Source organism: Staurois parvus, unplaced genomic scaffold, assembly GCF_062004578.1.
Source record: "Staurois parvus isolate SC_StPar_1 unplaced genomic scaffold, SC_StPar_1.0 ptg000106l, whole genome shotgun sequence".
NCBI lineage: Eukaryota > Metazoa > Chordata > Amphibia > Anura > Ranidae > Staurois > Staurois parvus.
In genome coordinates this window covers 4,118,774-4,139,915 of record NW_028317902.1, presented here as the reverse complement: position 1 = coordinate 4,139,915, position 21,142 = coordinate 4,118,774, and the positions used below count along the sequence as shown (strand labels likewise).

At 39.6% G+C, this 21,142-nt stretch overlaps 1 protein-coding gene across 1 annotated transcript in view; it reads right to left on the bottom strand.

Annotated features, from left to right (window-relative positions):
* Positions 1–10,017: 10,017 nt before the first annotated feature.
* The window catches only part of LOC149467535 (uncharacterized), a 37,420-nt gene continuing 26,295 nt past the window's right edge, over positions 10,018–21,142 (bottom strand). The window contains exons 12-15 of the mRNA XM_089671497.1: positions 18,596–18,667; positions 16,964–16,999; positions 12,275–12,348; positions 10,018–10,205 (exon numbers count right to left, since the gene is read on the bottom strand). Of these exons, the coding sequence (XP_089527623.1) occupies positions 12,313–12,348; positions 16,964–16,999; positions 18,596–18,667 (144 nt within the window). The 3' untranslated portion in view covers positions 10,018–10,205; positions 12,275–12,312. The remainder of the gene's footprint in view (positions 10,206–12,274; positions 12,349–16,963; positions 17,000–18,595; positions 18,668–21,142) is intronic.

Below are 21,142 nucleotides of genomic sequence, written 5' to 3'. Positions count from 1 at the left end.
TCTCTCCATAAACAGGAACTGTCATGGCCCATGCTATCACAATGTTCCATGTTCCATGGCCCATGTTCATCCCTTGTAATAGAAATGAAGTTGATTAAAAAAAAGTTAAAGGTACAAAAAAAAAATTAAAAAAAGAAATAATAAAATAGCAAAAAAAAATTAAAACACCCTCGTTCCCCTATGCTCACGCGCACATAGGTCCCTCATACATATGTAAATAAAGATCGCACCACACCTGTGAGGTACTGCCATGAATGTCAGAGTGAGAGTAAAAATTCTAGCACCAGACATCCTGTGTAACTCTAAACTGGTAACTTGTAAAGGCTTTTAAAATGTTGCCTATGGAGATTTTTAGGTACCATAATTTGACACCAAATGGTATACCGTGGCTGGTGTGGGACAAATTCAGATGGTGGGGGAGTCCGATTTTAGTCTTGGGGGGGGGGGTGCCCAATTTTAGTCTTGCCTAGGGCAGCATAAAAAAACAAAATACATCCCTGATTGGAGGGGTGGAAATAAAACTCAAGATATTTCTAAAAATTAGACTTTTTTATTTTACAATTGCAGACATTAAAACTGAAAGGCCTGAATGCAAACCTAGATTTAAATTGTTTTATTTCAAATATCTGAAAGATCTCCTTTAGGTATAATTAAGAAGGGATATTGATTATAATTATTTTAGGTAATAATATTAAAATATTAAAATTTTTAAAAAATTATAGAATGATATAATAGAATAATATAATATAATCTTTTAATGTAGTTAGATCTAGGAGGGTTTATATATTAGCATGTAAAGATAATGTTATTTAACTATTTTATAATCATTTTTATTTTATTTATTTTAATAAAATTTAGATATTAATAAAAGTGTAGGACTCTGGACTTATTAGAGTCTGGAGATTTGTGATTATGGTATATAAAGTAGAAGTATTTTGGTAGAATTGGGATAAGGAATTACATATGAAATGCTGTATTTATATTTTACCACTAGATGGCGGATTGATTCATTTATGGATTTAGGTTCCTCTTTTTTACATAATCTTTGATTATTATTATTATTATACAGGATTTATATAGCGCCAACGGTTTGCTCAGCGCTGTACATTATAATGGCAGACAATACACGAGACAGTACAGTAACAATACAATACAATACACGAGGGGTTCGAGGGCCCTGCTCCTTGGAGCTTACATTCTAGGAGGGAGGGGAGAGTGGTACAGGAGGAAATAGCTGTGGGGGATGGAGTGGTGGGAAGAGCAGAGGAGATGAGCAATTAGGTGAGGGCGGGTAGGCTTCTCTGAAGAGATGATTTTTCAGGGTGTGCCTGAAGGTAAGGAGGGAAGGTGACAGTCTGATGGATTGGGGTAGTGAGTTCCAGAGGATGGGGGAAGCCCTGGAGAAGTCCTGGAGACGGGCATGGGAGGAGGAGACCAGGGAACTGGAGAGAAGGAGGTCTTGTGAGGAGCGGAGAGTGTGTTTCGGGTGGTAGATGGATATCAGGTCGGTGATGTAGTTTGGGGCAGTGTTATGAACAGCTTTGTACGTTAATGTCAATATTTTGAATTTTATGCGTTGGGCAATCGGAAGCCAGTGGAGGGATTGGCAGAGGGGGGTGGCGGATACGGGGTGGCGGATACAGAGCGGTTGGTAAGGTGGATGAGTCTTGCCGCAGAATTCAGGATAGCCTGAAGCGGAGATAGCCTGTGTTGGGGTAAGCCGGCGAGGAGGGAGTTGCAATAGTCAAGTCGGGAGATGATAAGGGAGTGATTGAGTTGCTTTGTAGTTTCTGGAGTTAGGAATGTGCGTATTTTGGAGATGTTGCGGAGGTGGAGTCTGCATGAATTTGTCAGCGATTGGATCTGGGGCTGGAAAGACAGATTGGAGTCTAGAATGACACCTAGTACTCTGGCTTGCGTGGTGTTGCTGATGGTGTGATCTAATATTTATAAGTTATTATATATATGAATTTCATTCCCTGTATTATGAATTTCTCAATTGAGCACCTTATACTTAATATTATTTTGCAGAGAGATTCCTGTTACGTGGATTTAGTATTTTATGCATAATAATTCCCCCGCATAAGGTATCTGCTTATTTTGTATAGTAAGTATTTGGTAGGAAGATACTACAGAATATATTCATATTTGTTAATAATGTAATTAAATTGTATGATGGGGAAAGGCTGGTTATTGGTATTAGAGGAAGAGGTACGCTTAGCCCTGGTTAAAAATGGCGGATTGAGATGCGTTGGTCATTAGAAAATACAGATAAATATGGCCGCTGATCCGATGAACACACCCCTTATGAGGGAGTCAGGAAGTGATGAAACGTGTCAAGGGACGTGACGTTGGACGTTGCATGGTGACCGGAAGTGGCAGAGCGGCCATCTTAATTGAGGGAATATCGTTATTGGCGTTCCTGGAAGCTGCTCCTGAGATGGGAATGGGAATATAAGCGGTTTTTATGTGATTTTATACTATTTTAATGTAAGCACAACTAATAAAGCCTGAATTTAATTTATGTGACATACTACACTATATGGTTATCTTTTTTCTATGAGTGATTACCTATGGATGGCTCTGGGAAGCAATATGTCATGTTTGGAAGTATGGGATACCTAAGGATTGATGGCCAATTGAATTATTTCTCTTAGAAGGCTTTTTGATCACATATTTAGGGTAAGAGTATTCACTCTAGCCACATAGAAGTGTTCACGGAGAAGTGTTTATATTGGAGTGTACACGGAGTGCCTCACTATTTCACATGTTTTCACATTGTGTTTTTATATTGTGTTTTCACAATTTTTCACATATGTATATATGGTTTTGATCATTGATGCATTGAGAATAATACACTATCCAGTTTTTTTTTTTTTTGGAGGTACACATATTTTGGGGTCCCTGGTCACTGTCACATCAGTTATATGATGATGCTGTATTGCACTGGTAACAGTATGTAAAAAAAAAAATTGTGAAACTTTTTTTTTTCATTTTCCAAAAAATTATGGAAAAAAAATTACAACTTCAAAAAAGTTGCCATGAGTATAACTAAATATCTTGGACTCTCTACTTTGCAAAAAGGATCATATGGGGGATATCTGTATTGTGATGACATTTCTGGGCCTCAAGAATTTAGATTGGCCGTCAGTACTTTTTCAGATATACAGTGGGGCAAAAAAGTATTTAGTCAGCCACCAATTGTGCAAGTTCTCCCACTTAAAAAGATGAGAGAGGCCTGTAATTAACATCATAGGTAGACCTCAACTATGAGGGACAAAATGAGAAAACAAATCCAGACAATCACATTGGCTGATTTGGAAAGAATTTATTTGCAAATTATGGTGGAAAATAAGTATTTGGTCACCTACAAAGAAGCAAGATTTCTGGCTCTCAGAGACCTGTACCTTCTTCTTTAAGAGGCTTCTCTGTCCTGCACTCATTACCTGTATCAATGGCACCTGTTTGAACTTGTTATCAGTATAAAAGACACCTGTCCACAACCTCAAACATTCACACTCCAAACACCACTACGGTGAAGACTAAAGAGCTGTCGAAGGACACCAGAAACAAAATTGTAGAACTGCACCAGGCTGGGAAGACTGAATCTGCAATAGGCAAGCAGCTTGGTGTGAACAAATCAACTGTGGGAGCAATAACTAGAAAATGGAAGACATACAAGACCACTGATAATCTCCCTCGATCTTGGGGCTCCACGCAATATCTCACCCCGTGGGGTCAAAATGATCACAAAAACGGTGAGCAAAAATCCCAGGACCACACGGGGGGACATATTGAATGACCTGCAGGGAGCTGGGACCAACGTAACAAAGGCTACCGTCAGTAACACACTACGCTGCCAGGGACTCAGATCCTGCAGTGCCAGACGTGTCCCCCTGCTTAAGCCAGTACATGTCCGGGCCCATCTGAAGTTTGCTAGAGAGCATTTGGATGATCCAGAAGAGGATTGGGAGAATGTCATATGGTCAGATGAAACCAAAATAGAACTGTTTGGTAGAAACACAATTCGTCATGTTTGGAGGAGAGAGAATGCTGAATTGCACCCAAAGAACACGATACCTACTGTGAAGCATGGGGGTGGCAACATCATGCTTTGGGGCTGTTTCTCCGCAAAGGGACCAGGACGACTGATCCATGTACAGGACAGAATGAATGGGGCCATGTATCGTGAGATTTTGAGTGCAAACCACCTTCCATCAGCAAGGGCATTGAAGATGAAACATGGCTGGGTCTTCCAACACGACAATGATCCCAAACATACCACCCGGGCAACGAAGGAGTGGCTTCGTAAGAAGCATTTCAAGGTCCTGGAGTGGCCTAGCCAGTCTCCAGATCTCAACCCTATAGAAAACCTTTGGAGGGAGTTGAAAGTCCGTGTTGCCCAGCGACAGCCCCAAAACATCACTGCTCTAGAGGAGATCTGCATGGATAATGGGCCAACATACCAGCAACAGTGTGTGCCAACCTTGTGAAGACTTACAGGAAACGTTTGACCTTGTCATTGCCAACAAAGGATATATAACAAAGTATTGAGATGAACTTTTGATATTGACCAAACACTTATTTTCCACCATAATTTGCAAATAAATTCTTTCCAAATCAGCCAATGTGATTGTCTGGATTTGTTTTCTCATTTTGTCTCTCATAGTTGAGGTCTATCTATGATGCCATTTACAGGCCTCTCTCATCTTTTTAAGTGGGAGAACTTGCACAATTGGTGGCTGACTAAATACTTTTTTGCCCCACTGTATACCATAGTTTGAGGACTCTATAACTTTCCTATAGACTAAATAGTATAGTAATAAATACTGATAAAAAATGCAGCGCTGTGTGATATTGCCCTAATGTAAGCAACAATTATGATATAGAAGTAAAACCAGACATAAAAAATTATAAAATTAAAATCATAAATAAAATGCAGTCCTGTAATAGTGCTGGCTGTTTTCCAGTGCAAATGGTAGAAATGCGCACTAACCAGAAGCGTATTGGTAATACGCATGTGTAAAAAATATCCTGAAGATTCCCCTGTCTTTCTGGTCAGAATATCGATAGGAGCTGGAGAATGTGGAGATGAAGCACCCTCATGTGGTGAAGATGAGGTCCCACAGGCCAGAGATATCCTTGCAGAGATGTATGGAGTAAGTAATTCCCCCTCTCTGGAGCTGGTACAAGGGTCACTCTGAGGCTGCAAAAGTTGAAAGGCCTCCACATGGCGCCGGCGGCGTGATGTCAACGACGTCCTGGGCTCCGTGGACCTCTGCCAGTGTGCCATCCACCAGCTGCTCCTGCATTCCTGAGGCACGTCAACATACATCCGCAGATGTCCTACCAGGCACCTCTATCAGGGCCCCTGAGCCAGAGCTGCAAGGGAGGCCCTCCTCTGTACTTCAGATTCTACCACCAGGTATCAAATTACCACTTTCACCACTTTTTAATCTATTGTATTAATGACTTGAAGACCTTCCATGTGTTCTATCTCCTTTGGCTGCATGTTCTGCCCTTTTAATTCCCTGATCCTTTCTCCTTTTCTAGGCCCTTTTCTTCTGACTTCCCTTTCTTTCTAAATTGGTAAATTTGACTTTTTCCTGTTTTGAGGTTCTTTTCTTCTATAATACTCACTGATTTTACTGGTGTTTCACTATCGGTATCTTTTGACTTTTTATCTCCTCCTGATTGGGATAGGGACCTAAAGCTCCTTTGTCTAGTGCACATGTGTCAAATGCAAAGCCTGAAGGCCAAATCTGGCCTCTTAGGCCATTTCCAATGGCCCTCCCACATTCCCTGCAGCTGCGGCAGCAGAGAGGGGGACAGAAATCCTCTGCCAGATCCTGCGCTTCTCTGTGCAGCCAAGGCAACCCCTCATCTCTGCCCCCCTGGTCTCAACATTTAGCAGACTCCCGCAGCTGACTGCATCCCTCCTCTGGTCCTCCTCCAAACCCTGCGCTTTCTGCTTCCCAGCTCTTCCCACAGCTTCTTCCCAACAGCACAAGGTAAGGAGGGTGCACTGTAATGTAAGGGAGTGTGGGGGACTTTTAACTTCTGATGGTGGGGGTGACGTGCTCTGGACATTTAGTCTTAGAGATACAACTGGCAACCATAATGCTGATGAGGCCTGAAAATGAAACTGAGATTAATGCCCCTGGTCTAGAGTGACTTCTTCCCAGTCTGTTTGTAAGATCAAATATTTCTCTTTATCCCAATCATGCAGATCTCTTTTAAATGTGGATTGCTTGATTACATCTAAGTTGTTTAGAGTTTTGGCCACTTTTGTTTTTTAGAATGTCATTGCAATTAGTAAAATTCTCATCCAGTTGTCTGATAGGATGGTTGTTGTTGTTAGGAGGATGTCTACAGCTTGTCATGATGCTTTCTTGACCATTGTTTTATATCACTTTGATAAGGTTTGAGTTTGAGCATTGTTCACTTGACAGCACTGCATTGGTGGCATGCATATGATTTGTGCATATTATCGAGGGATTTTCTTATTGCAGCTGCTGGGAGTCACTTCATAATAGTAATAAAGCACGAGTTCACGTTAATAAATAAAAAGCAGAATAAACACTTGCCATCTAGATGCCTGACCTGGGCATTAGGCTGAGTATCACAGCTGGATGACAGAAATTAATATTTTTTTATATATATATATATATTTTTTTTTTCAACTCCTGTAGTAAATCAGAATCAATGTGTTTCTATACTGGGAAGGCAGGAAAGATAAATACATTACAGAAAATGTTTATATATATATATATATACACACACACACACACACACACAGTATATATACCAGTTTTGTCATACAATGTTTTTATGCTTGTACATGAACTTAAATAGGGGCAATGGCAGATATTTCCGAGGCCTGCCAACACTCTGAAGTGTCAAGGCCAAGTTTACTCCACTGAACAAGTCAGAAGAGATGAAAGGGATGATCAGCGCAAAAACTGTACAAAGTCCTGGGCTATCCTGGTGTGGGGTGCTGGTGGTGTTGTGGATGAGCTTGGGTTGGCCCGTATGGCAATAACGGCAATGCTTCCAAAAAGTGCTGTAGCAGACTCTGTAGGGTGAGAGAAGGAGAAGAAGCGCCTCTAAGTGCAGCATACCACTTTATTAAGGTTGAAAGGTAGAAACACTCACATGGTTGAGGTTGATATAAGCATTAAAAAACCGTAATAGGTTGTAACATCGGTCAGATGGGTGTACAGGGTGAAGAGCTGTCATCAGAATGGAGGAGGGTGTAGTCAGCCTGCCGCTGGAGCAGTGTGGTGGCTGGAGGGGAACAGCTGAGGAGCCGGCCGGCGTGCACGTCCTCCCTTCAGAGCTGGGTGGAACGCAAGCTGGAACGCAGCGACGGCGTGGCCGTGATGACGTCAGATACCCAGAATGCACTGCGACACGTTTCAGAGCATGCGCTGGCCTGCGAAGGCGGAAGTGCGCTCCTTTATCAAGCAGGGGGAGGTGGAAGAATGATGTTGTCTTTATACGGAAATAGGAGGCTAATTGACACTTCAATTAACCAGTCAAATGGGTACACATGTGATTAAACAAGTGATTGAACAATTGTTGTAGGATGATAATTAGATTAGAATGTAAATGGATGTCCCTGCGGCCTCTTATATGTGGGGCGTACCATCAGACCCCTCCATGCCAGATTTGGAGAGTGCAGACGCCTCATAGAAGATGGTAAGGACAAACACAGTGTCCCCCGTCACTTCCTGGAATACCATCATAAATCCACTGACGGCCTACAAGTCTGGATTTTAGAATCTATCCCCAAAAGTCTTTCAGAGTCTGAACGCTTTAATAAACTCTGCTCACAAGAAACTTATTGGATATTTATACTAGACACACTCTCCCCAGGGGGGCTTAATGAGGAATTAGACATCAACACCATACTATAAACCCTTTTACAATTTCATTTACTATACTATATTTTCTTTTGCTTCTTATTCTTTCTTGCTTTTTATTGCTCTCTTAATTTTTAATGTTTAATTTTATTCCATCGGTTATAATTACTATGCCCACCACCTCTATTAAGTCCTTAATCACTATAATCCAATTATCATCACACCATTTTCAACCATATGGGCTATTTGTCATACCACTGTTACTTGTTATTTACTATTCATTATTTACTAAATGTACCACTGTTATCCCACGTTGATGTATCACTTTTGCAAGGCGATCCCCTTATTTTTATTTTCATTTTTATAAATTTTTTTTTAAATCTATTTTTTCTAAGCATGTGGTTAATTCTAGCTCATCAATTGACTTACTCTTATTAATTTAAATGTTTTCAATATTTTCAAGTATTAATTTTTTAAATTTTTTCAATAATCATTTTTTCAACAATAATTTTTTCAACATTATTATCTCAGATTTGCCAATTTACACAATATCTTAGTTTTCTTACAGTGTGCACACTCTCACACGTAACCCCCCCCCCCTGCTTTTTAATCACATCATCTTTCTCCTTTGTTATTTTTATTTTTATTTATTTTTCATTTTATTTTTATTTTTCTATTTATTTATTTTTCTTATTTTTCTTTTTGATTTTATTTTTACCATCCTTTTCCTTTTTAGTTTATTTCATTTTTTCACCCATCTTGTTTACTTTTTTCATTTGTTCACTGTTCCCATCCATTCATCTTCCACATTTAATTTCTACAATTTTTTCTCCCTCTTTTTTCATTTTTTTCTTCTTTTGTAAATTTCTCCCTTTTTTTCTCCGTGACTTTCCATCCATTTACATTCTAATCTAATAATCATCTTACAGCAATGGTTCAATCACTTGTTTAATCACATGTGTACCCATTTGACTGGTTAATTGAAGTGTCAATTAGCCTCCTATTTCCGTATAAAGACAACATCCTTCTTCCACCTCCCTCTGCTTGATAAAGGAGTGCACTTCCACCTTCGCAGGCCAGCGCATGCTCCAAAATGTGTTGCAGTGCATTCTGGGTATCTGACGCCATCACGGCCACGCCGCCGCTGCGTTCCAGCTTGCGTTCCACCCAGCTCTGAAGGGAGGACGTGCACGCCGGCCGGCTCCTCAGCTGTTCCCCTCCAGCCACCACACTGCTCCAGCGGCACGCTGACTACACCATCCTCCATTCTGATGACAGCTCTTCACCCTGTACACCCATCTGATCGATGTTACAACCTACTACGGTTTTTTAATGCTTATATCAACCTCAACCATGTGGGTGTTTCTACCTTTCAACCTTAATAAAGTGGTGTGCTGCACTTAGAGGTGCTTCTTCTCCTTCTCTTACTCCACTGAACAGCAAGGGGTTCATTGGGAAAGTTTTGGAGGCCAGGGATGCTTTGCTTCTGTGTCCAGTGCCTATAGAGACTAAGCAGAAATGTACAAATCGCACTTGGTACCATAGGATATTATCTGTTGCTATCTCTAGTAATTCAGTACTGGCTATGGAAAATCATTGTAAGGATACAGCATACAAATGATATGTATGTAAACTCTCCCTATATAACTGGGTTATATACTGCTAGTGTATTTATTCCTACTAAGTACTTTTGGTCAAGTACTCGCTGATACCAAGTACCGATACTTTGCAGTGCGATTTGCAGCAGGAGCGTTGGGGAAACAACATGAGATTCGATTAGGAATGGCACCGCATTCCTGTTCAAATTGCATGCCAATCTTTGCAGTGCGATTTGTGCCCATTCATTTTGTATGGATGCAAATCGCACTGCAAAGCATTGGTTTGGGGTATTAGGAGCATTTTCATGAGTACTTATGACAATACTGATATTGGTATCATCCCTACTAAATTATATCAGATATGTTAGGCAAGATTTTCATTTTTACATTTAAAATCAAGGTAATTTAAATGTTCTTCAGATAACATGTTCAGAATGTAGTACAATACATTTTAATGAAAGCCTTAGAAGTTAGCCTTCCCAATTATTAAACTGTATACTTTACATAATATTCTAAATATTCTGGATAAAAATAACACAACTGCACACAAGCCATTAATTTGAAGGAAGTTTATTGATTAGAGATTTTAGTTACAGTTAGGAGTTTTGTGGCACATATAAAGGAAATGTAAGAAAATCAGAAAAATAATCAAAAAGGTATATTTCATGATTTAATTTTATATTTTTTTTGTATTTTTCATGCATGCTGTCCTATTCACTACGTTTTGAAGTTCAAAATGCACCTAGAAAATAAATTTAAATTAGCCATATTAATAAACAACTAAATATAATGCATTCAGTACTGCAGCATGACGAATATTTTATGTGTATCTCTTATCTGCACACAAAAATTTGACAAGAAGATTATTCAGATTTAAAGATGTAACTTTGGGTAGTGTTTTGATCAGTAATTAGGTGAAATTCAATGCATTTAAAAGCAGAGGTCATGTTAACAATATAGCATATATAGTGAAAAATGACTTCTTAGTCTCATAGCACTGTATTAATTCATTTCAGATAATATTGAAATATTTGCAGTTCATGAATTTTGAATCCAAAACTTTCTTTAATTTCAATCTTCTAAAACTTAGTGCACTTTCATATTATGATGCCGTTGTAGTAAATACCTTCTCAGAAAAGACAGTGAAGGTTGCTCATCAGAGCACTTGTATGGCAAACTGTGACAATTTACCCAGCCTACAGATCCAGTCAATTATTGAGTCATTACTTATGATGGTAATGACGTCTATGCCTTTTTTGATGCTGAATGTGGTATTGATGACCACAAATGTGATAGTGTTTGTTATGTTGTGCACCAGAAAAACTTATAAAAGGCAGGAAAAGGCAGGAAACTGAAAATTGTTATGGTCAATGGCATCACTGATGGGATCCAAGATGAAAATCAGAGGTATTTAGTACCCTCATCCATCATCCATCTCTGCTCAGTTATTATACTACTCTGCTGTGGTTTTCCTATGCTGACCACAACTCACTCATCAGATTTTTGTCACCTTCTCCACCCATATAGAATTTTACAGGCCTTAAATCTACCCATTCTTTTTTGCATCAAGCAAGTTGCTCTGCCTGCTTCTCTTCCTTTCACCCAAAGATGTCTTCTCCACCTCCATACCATGAGCCATTTCCCAGACTTTATTCATTTTCTCATCATCTGTGCCACACTGATTAGAAACCAAATCTGATTTACACCGAGTAAGGGAACTCATTTGCCAAATTGCAATCCTCCCACCAAAATCCAACACTCCTGTGACACTGGCATCACCCAAAGGAATGAAGGATTTTATGTTTTCAGGATTCAGCTGTCTCTTCCCTTGGAACCCATCTTGATTCCATGTCACAATGTCATAGTCTGGTGGCTTTCCTGCAACTGCAAATGTGTGATGTACTCGTTAAAGGTGATTGTTGTGGAAGTATGAGATTATTCAACTGTCTGGATAAAAGAGGGAAATGCTAACATGTGCTGCATATGTCAGTCTGCGCACAATTACTGATGCCACTAGCTTCCTTACCCCTTTAGCCATTTAGATTTTAAGTAGCATGGATGTCAGCTTTACCTCTGCTAACGACATGTCCAAAATATATTTTTGGGTGGCATAGTAAATAGCACTGAACTCACAAACTCCAACGGAATAATGAGTGGAAATTCTACTACAAAGTGCTTTAAAGCGGTTCTAAAGGCTGAAGGTTTTTTCAGTATGCAGCTTCCCCCACAGCCTCCCCAATATTTACCTGAGCCCGGTCGCGATCCAACGATGTGTACAAGAGCGGCTGCTTTTTGTGGTCTGTGCCTCCTCATTAGCTGAGAGACCATTGATCTTCAAGTGGTTAATAGAGGAACAACTTTTTTTTTTGCTTGAACAGTTTCTCAGTTTAGAAAACTTTAGCAGCTTTTAGGTCGTAAAACATCAAGCTCAGGACAGCCCTTGGTGGTATACTATGCCTGACAGTACTGGGTAGAGAGAGCGAACACTAGTGTCAGGCTGGAACTCAGCTGCCTGGGAGAAATATCATAAATCAACAGACAGCTCAGTTTTGATCATTAACACTATCTTAGGCATACAAGTCTTGTGCCTGAAGGTGTCATATTCAATAAAAACTTATTTGCACGGAGTTGCTGACATTTGTGTGCAGTTAGCAACACATTAACATATCACATTTATTGCTGGAACGTGAGGGTAAGCTTTTCCTAAAATAAAGTTTCATTATAAGCCCTTCTGTTTTATTTTCTTGAAGTAAAATCCTGGTAGATGCATCAAAGAAGTATCAAACAAAATATATATAATATTCAACTTACCACAAGGTAATTAATGTCATGAGCTGTTTCCATCCACCCTAACGACCAAGACCTAGTGGATCAAGTGGGTTGATCTTGGGAACAAAATAAATAAATATATATAAATATATATATATATACATATATACACAGTAACTTAAAAAAGTAAGGAACCATATTGCTTCATGTCACGTTTGCATTGCAATATTTGGACTATTGAAATTTACATAAAATATAGATACTGTATTTTTAAGTTTCAGACTGCAGTGCAAAAATGGAAGACTATGTGATGCCTGATTGAACCACAGGAAAAAGCATTGCCTTTTATGGATTAAGGCCGTAGCTATACTTTATGGTGACATTTTAAGTATTATGATTTAATAAAGACAAGAACCTTTGGATACAGAGGCAGGTAGCAATACAGAAAAGAGGTCGTTCACACTGGTGGCAGTGCGGAATGCCCTCTGAACAGCAATATGCAGTGGATTACTTTTCAGAGGGTGGCATAGCAGCATTTGACAGACAATCCTGCCATTTTTTGGATTTCTGCTTCTTTTTTTTTTTTTAATATCAAGGGTGATTTTGATTTTAAAAAACTGCACAGCAATCACAAGCCAAGCATTGGGCCCACAATTGCAGTGAGCTCAAACTGACTTCAGAGGTGAGTTTCACAGGCATTGCCACCTGTCAAACTCTGCGAGCTGAGTTACAATTGACACAGCCATGCCATGTGTACAGCCCGCATTTGGCTGCAATGTTTGAATTTAGGTGGGTGGTGGGGGGAGTTATTGAATGATGGTTCTACCATCTCTTTTTACTTCCCTCCCCGGCCATCAATGTGAGAGCCCTAAAAGGCATGGAAATTCTTACAGTGAAAGATTGGAAACTTGAGTATCTTTGGTTTGGAAAAGACATGTTAGAGGTAATTTAATTAAAATATTTAAATATGTCAAAAGCCAATACAACAATTTGGTGAATTGACTTTTTATTATGAGGACTGTACAGAGTACAAGGGGACATCCGCTGTGTATGGAAGAAAGGAGATTTTATCATCAGTTTAGAAAGAATTTCTTTACAGTAAGGGTGTAAGCTGTAGAATGCTTTACTGCATGATTAATAATGACACAGAAAATGGAATTTAAAAAAGGAATGAATGATTTTTTTGCAACTACTGAAGTCATAAAGACTAAGGTCAGTAGAGCAGTAATTTGGTCCATGGATTTGATCCAACTGCCCTTGGCATGTCAAGAAAGACTTTTTTTTCCTCCTCTGTGGAAATAAAATAGCAACAGTTTCCCAAGGGGTTTTGTTTTTCCTACTCTGAACCAAATTTGCAGGAGCTGATAACGTTTGTATTTGATAAGCTTGTATTTGATAAGTTTGTTTCCTTTAACCCACTGCCTGAGCTGATATTGCATTGTTTTTACACATTAAAATCATTTTAAGCCTGAAAATATATTGTCTATAAACAGAGAGCCTGGAGAATAAAATGGTGGTAGTTTCATTTTTTATGTCACATCATTACAAAGGTTTATTAAATGCAAATTTTCAGTAAAAAATACACTAAAGTTAAAGTCTAAAGGTTTTTTTCACCTTAGTGCATTCTCTGCATTAAGCTAAAAAAAGTCCATAATCAACTTCTCCCAGCCCTTTCTAAATACTTCCTTGAGTCTTTTCTTGATCCAGCTTTGGGCCTGAGAGCAGTAGTCCTGCTCTCTCTCTCCTCACAGGACTCAGAGGCAGAAGCCATTGGCTGCTGCTGCTGTCAATCACATCCTTTGAAGAGGAAATGGGGGGTGGGGCACATTGTGTGCATCTATAGATGTACACAGCCTGGCTTGAGCCCACACATGTGCCCCAATAGCAAGTGGCTTGCTATGGGGGGCACTCTGAAGGGAGGAGGAGCCGAGAGCACCAGCAGAAGACTCCAAAAAAGGAGGTTCAGAGCCACTCTGTGCAAAACCATTGCAAAGAGAAAAGAAGTATAACATCTTCATTATTTTAAGAAAAGAAAAATTAACCTTTACAACCACTTTATTTTAGTGCACACAAATGCAATATATTAGCCAATCGTTTGGTAAAATATGAAAGATTAGGTGTGGACGTGTGCACAAAACCCCCTGCTGCTACCGACATATGCCATACATCATTGGCAAGGGGTTAAACATGCATGTACAATTTATCTAAATGTATATATTGTACTCTGTCATTATGTAAATTAAAGCCAAACTCTATCACTTTAAAATAGTTCAATTGGACCAGGCTGGTCCAAAAGAACCATTACCTTCAATAATATATGAACCCGCTGAGAGTCCTGAATAAGCTGTATGTAGTATCAGATTCATACAGTATACAGAGCTGTGTTCGGGCAGCAGGACTGGGACTTTTCATCCCATTCCTAGAACTGGAACACTGCTCAGCCATCCACAGGATGCTTTGTGTTTTCCGAATGAGTGCAAAGCTTCCTCTGATTGGCTGAGATGGAGATCATGACATCATCTCCCTGCCTATCCAGCTCAGCCAATCAGAAGAAACCTTCTATTCATTTAGAAATCATTAAGCTTCATGTGAATGGCTGAGCAGCGCTATCTCAGGTGCTGCTAAAACATGGGGCTGTATACTGTATGTAGTTGATGCGACATACAGTTTATACAGAGCTGACAGCGAGACCTGCTTGATCCAATGTAACTATTTTAAAGTGAGAGAAAGCTGGAGTCAGGCTACTTTCACAGTGGTCGGCTGCAAAAACACAGCAAAAAGATGCAGGCGTTTTAACTGCACTTTTGCCGCGTTTTCTGAGCATTTTTTAAAGGACACGCAACTTAAAAGTGCACCAAAAAACGCTTCTCAGAGGCTTTGGTTTTTAGGCGTTTTCCCAGCATTTTCCATTGATTTCAATGGGAAGAGGCATATATGGGGTGTGTTTTTTAACGCACCAAACATGCCCCAAAGATGCTGCAAGCAGGAGTTTTTACACCGCAGCACAAGTGCAACACCTCAGTGTGAAAACATACATAGATATACATTCACATACATAGGGAAGCAGTTTCCTTGAGCTTTTCAGGCGCTTCTTTAATGCAAAAACACTTCAAAAACTCCTCAGTGTGAAAGTAGCCTTAGGCTTTAATTCTGTACTGTTTTCATGACCCTAAAGCAGGGCAGACACAGAATAAAACCTTGAGAGGGGTCTTGTTTAGGACATCACTGTATTTGTGCATTAGTGGATAGAACAACTTTAGAAATTAGAATTGTTGACAGCTTAGATTTAGATAAAACTATGTCTAAAGAGTCTTAGAGAAAATTTGGTTTAGACCAGACTAGTTCTTTAGGAGCAATGGAGTGTGATAATCAACATAAAGGTTGGACATAATTATTTTTTCACCCTCATTAACAATGATGCTATTAGGCCTCCCTCACACTATAGTGCAGAAAAACTGATGGAAACTGAAAATTTCACTTGCAGAGACATCAGTTTACATCAATTTTCATGAATGCTTCAATGAGTTTTATACATGTTGGATCCCTGAGCAGAAACAATCTGTACGTGATACTAGTGTAATGGTGTGAGCAGGGCACATAGAGAACAATTGATTTTGCTGTGCCCTTGCAGAACGCATGCAGAAAAACTGACGTATGTGCACCATGGTGTGAACAAACCCTTACCCTAGGTTACACCCAGTGGCATCCCAAGGCAGGTGCGGGAGGTGCAGCCCGCATCGGTTTACACCGACCGCACGGGGTGACACCGGACCCGCTCCACGAAAAGGTGAGTTGTAAAGCAAGCCGACGATCCCCGCAGAATGGATCAGATCTGCGGATTGGGGAGAATAATGGATTGGACTCCGATCCATTATGCTTAGTCCTCAGATCCAAACAATCCTGCGGAGGTCGTCGGCATGCAACCTATATGGGGTGACACCGGACCTGCTCCAAGTAAAGGTAAGTTGTAAAGAAAGCCAACGTTCCCCGCAGGGTGGATCGGATCTGCGGATTGAGCATAATGGATCGGAGTCCGATCCATTCTACTCAATCCGCAGATCCGATCCATTCTGCGGGGATCGTCGGAGGGGGTGTCACCAAGTGTTACTGCACTGGGTGACACCAACCCTAGGGACGCCTCTGTTTACACCTGCGTTTTTGCAGAGATTTGCAGAAATGCAGTACAGTCCATTTAACATGATCTCCTATGGGACAGGTTCAAATCTCTGCATTTTTTTATTGGAAAGGGTCAGGGACTTTTTTGAATGCAAAATTTAGCATTTTTGGTTCCATAGACTTCAATGGGAACACTGTGGAAAAGCATGTATTGCATTTTTGCCACATTTTTTATGCGTTTTTGATGCGTTTTGTGTTTAAAATCTGTCTAGCAACAAGAAAAATTATAAAAAAGAAAACAAAAGCAAAACGCATCAAACACGTGGCAAAAAAGTAAAACATGTAAGTGCAAAAAGGCAAAACGCAATGCAGAAACGCCTCAAACGCAACCTGCATAGGTGTGAACCTAGACTTATTGTTAGAGTGAACTCTGTCTTTGATCATAGACTGTTGCTGTAGATAAACTGTACTTAAAGAAATGTTTATACTTTTAGATATGATTTATCCAAACCTAAAGCAGATTATACTTACAATGCAGAATCTCAAAAATAATACTGCTTAAAATAAATAGCTTATGCAAAGCCGTATTTACTAAGGAATGCATTTCAAACTTACCACTGTACATACAATATCAGCAATCAGTTTGGTTTTCTATAATAAAGATAGGATAAGATAAAATAATTAACACACTAAGATAAAGCTATTTAAACAGTGGAATATTGTTTAGGTATTCATGCTGTTACATTTTTGCAGCTGTAAAGAAACATCACATAAATGTAGCACCCTTCTGGTTAGCTAGGGGGCGCTAGCTACTTTTTTTCAGCAAGAAAGGCTGAGTAGTAGCCTGGGCTGAGTCAGAGGGTCAGTTTTAGGCCAGAGCTGAGGGCTTTGCAGGTCAGTTCCCTGATACCTCCCCCTGCTCTAGAAACTTAGAGAAGGTTCTGTAAGCAGTGGGTGGGATGAGGAGGAGCTGGCCTGCACACTTATAGGACACTGGCCAATCCCCAAGCAGGAGGCTTGACATGGGGCTAGGGCAGCCTTTAAGTGTGAGTGAGCCTGCTCAGCAGGAGAATAGTTCGGGTGGAAGATGTGAGAGAAGGCTGAGATGTAGGAGCCTGGGAGGGAGCCCAGTGGGAAGGGGCCTACCTACAGGCTGGGACCTTGAAAGAAGGAACACCTTTGGAGCCAGGGAAGGAGCCAGCCCAGCAGAAGGCCTGAAAGCAGCCACCAACCCTATTAGCTCACAGGATCGGAATAAGTGAGTAATCCTACACCCCCTGGGCCAGAGAGGGGGAGAGGGCACTCTGGTGTGAAACCTGACTAGCCCTCATCTGGGACTGTTAACATTTAGCCCTAGTTCACACTAATGCGGTGCGGCAGATCAGATGTGATTTGCACAGGAACCGCTCCGCATTCCTGTGAAAATCACATGCAATGTCTGCGGTGCGATTTGAGCCATACATTTTGTATGGCTCAAATCGCATCTGCACCAAAAAGACGCAGGACCCTTTTTTTCCCGCAACTGATTTGCATCGCATGAGAGTTCACACCCATGCGATACGAATTCTGGTAATCACTCTGTGTTTTGTGATCTGTTTCGGGGTGTTGTTTAACATTGACACTCGTAACAGTTCGCTTGGATACCGTACAATTGCAATGCAGTGCAGGAAACAAACAGGATTCACTGCATTTCCTACACCGCATTAGTGTGAACCAGGGCTCAAAGTGGCAGCTTCGGATCCCCTTGCCCAGGGATTTCCTCCAGATAGGTGGATGAGAAGAGGATTCATCTAGGGTCTGGGGCAGTACACCAGGAGAGGCTGGAGAGCTCTCCCAGAAGAAAATTTCCTATCCTGCTCTTGTACATAGTTGCCAGGAAATTGTCCCCAGTTTACTGTTCCTTGGGCATCCCATGCATCCCTCTACCCTAAACAATAAGTTTAAGGACTGTTTAATGTCTATGGAGTGCATTTCTGAGAAAATGCATGCTGCCTGGCTGTGCAGGACTATAGGAGGACCCAAATCTTCAGCAACTCCTAAGGGCGGAGTGCTACATAGAGGTTACAAGTTTTTATTTTTCTTCAGCTGTAAAGTAGTTAGGCGGAATTTTTATTCTGGAAAATGAAAAAACAAAAAGTGTTTTTTGATTCCTGGTTGCTTTACTCCTAATTTGCCTAATGTAATATTAGCTGTATACAGCAGAATGAGGAATGCATACATAAATCATGAACCAACAGAACATTTTACCGCAGCAATAAGGAGTACTTTCTCAATCAGACCCTGAAGTACTTGTTTGCTAAGTGATCCCAGAAATGTTTCCTTAAAAAATAAAACAAATAAATTAGTGAAATCCTAAAACCACACAGACTGTTAGAGGTTAATACAAAGTAGCATTATTTAATGTGTTTATTGCTTTATATCTTTGTTGTATATTTTAGTTTAGCTTTTTTGGTAGTATTTCAATAAACAAAAGAAGACCAAAAATTTTGAAAAAAACTCAAGTTTTCTTGTTCTTTATAAGTGTATGCCTAATGTGTTTTGTTACAATTCTTTGGTGAAAATAACCAAAATTAGTGTATATTATTTAGTCTGTAGGAAATTATAAAGTCCGTAAACTATGGCATATATCTGAAAATTGGTCAATCCTCATGTACTGACTGCACTGATCTCATTTCTTAAGGCCCAAAAATGTCAGGACAGTACAGATATCCCAAAAATTACCCCTTTTTGGAAAGTAGACAGTCTGCGGTGTTTAGTAAGAGTCATGGCAAGTTTTTTGAAGTTGTAATTGTTTGTCATAATTTTTGAAAATGAAGATATTCTAAAAAACTAATTTTCACAATATTATTTTTCAAATACTTTCACTAAGCAGTACAGCGTTATCATATAACTGGTGTGGCGGCGATCAGAGACACTGACTGGTGACCGTGTTGAAAAAAAAAATTTTTTTTTTTTAATTATTTATTTAATTACTTTTTTCTCTTTTTTTAACTATATATATATATATATATATATATATATATATATATATAAAAATTATTATTTTTTTAATGAAACACTGTGGCCACATTTTGCGCATTATTAGCCACACAATAGGTTTGTTTAAGACAGGAGGTGAGCGGACATCTATTATTTTGCACCGAGAGTGTTCCACGGCACAGAGTTTGACACTAACAAGATTGCAAGCACAGAGTGGACTATAGTATATTTAATATGCACGTTACACAGTTTTGCACTGTTTGTAGCACTTTTTTAGCACTCTTTGTTCATTGCATTTTCGATTTATTATTTAATATTTTGTGTATTTGTTTATATGGTTTTGATATTTAGATGCACATTGTAGAGCGCGACATATATGGTAATATTTATATATATTTTTTATGCACAATTTATGAGTATGTGTATAGTGTTGCTGCACTACCTATTTATGGATATTTATTAGGTTTATTTAATTAATCATTTAGCAACAGTTTTTGCACAATAAGGGAATATCACATTTTAGCTCACAAGTATTTTCAAATTTTTTGACAGTAACAGATCTCGCCGCGGCACATGCAAGGCAGCGATCCGAGAGGACATCATATGAAGCCCACCCAGACCGACGAGAGTCCCGCTCAGCCATCATTCTCCTATGGGGATCGGGAACTGGTTAAGTAAGGCAAAATCCAAATGGATTTATGAAACCCTGGTACCGAAAGAACTCAATGTTGATTGAGTGCTTTATCTTAGAGAGATTCTTTGATTCTGTAAATTATATGGATTTATTATGCATATACATAATTTTTACATGATTTATTAAATATACATTTTAGATTACCATATGTTATAATATATATTGTAAACGGGAACCACATTTTGTAACCATTAGCGGGTTCTTTAAATATACACTAGTTAGGATTTCAGGCTGTTGAGCGATGTATCGCTGCACAGAGTAAATATTGCTATATCTATACATGCTATTTATATTCACTCAGTAATTAAGGATGAGTAAGGCTTACAAGTGGACGATGAGAGTGTTGCCATAGATACGTATAAACAGTTGGTATAGACAAAATCCGGCTCCAAACCTTCTGATGAAGCCACGCTCATGGCGTAATGTATAAGGGCTAGGAGCCAATGATGTAGTGTTCCAGATCATGTGACAAACGAGGAGAATGTAGAGACACGGAGCAAGCGATGTACTACCAAGGGAATGAGTATGTGAGATATCTGCCTGTGGGAGCGCTTGCTCACAAGATACGGATTCCATATCCCAGAGGGGATCTATGTGCTGGAATGCTTTTACTATGTCGTGCACCAGTCCAGTGCACATTTTAATGTGAGTGTCTTTCTAGCTTTTCGTTTAAATAAATTTGTTATATACGGAAAACACTATGATATTTTATTATATTCTGGGCATGATGTCAGGAAATTCAAAAGAGAACAAGAGGACATTCCTAATTCAACAGAAGCTAAATCTCCACTACCCTTAAAGGGACAAGCGCTATATAATCAATAATCTAGTAGGTCCATATCTTAAGGTGAGAGGCTGGTGGTGGTGGTTCTATCACAAAAGGTGATGAAGGTGCATGAAGACAGGTGCACTCACTGAGGAATTGGTGTGGTGAACCAGGAACAGTCATTAATGCAGCCACTGAGGACTATTTATTTATGCATTTATTTATTTCTGTGGAATATTTTGATTACCTTGTCATATTGGAATGTATAACATTTTTTTTTAAAGTGGCGGATGTATTTATGCCCATTTATAACTCGTGAATTTAATTAGTGCAGCGTTGGATCCTTTCAATTCTA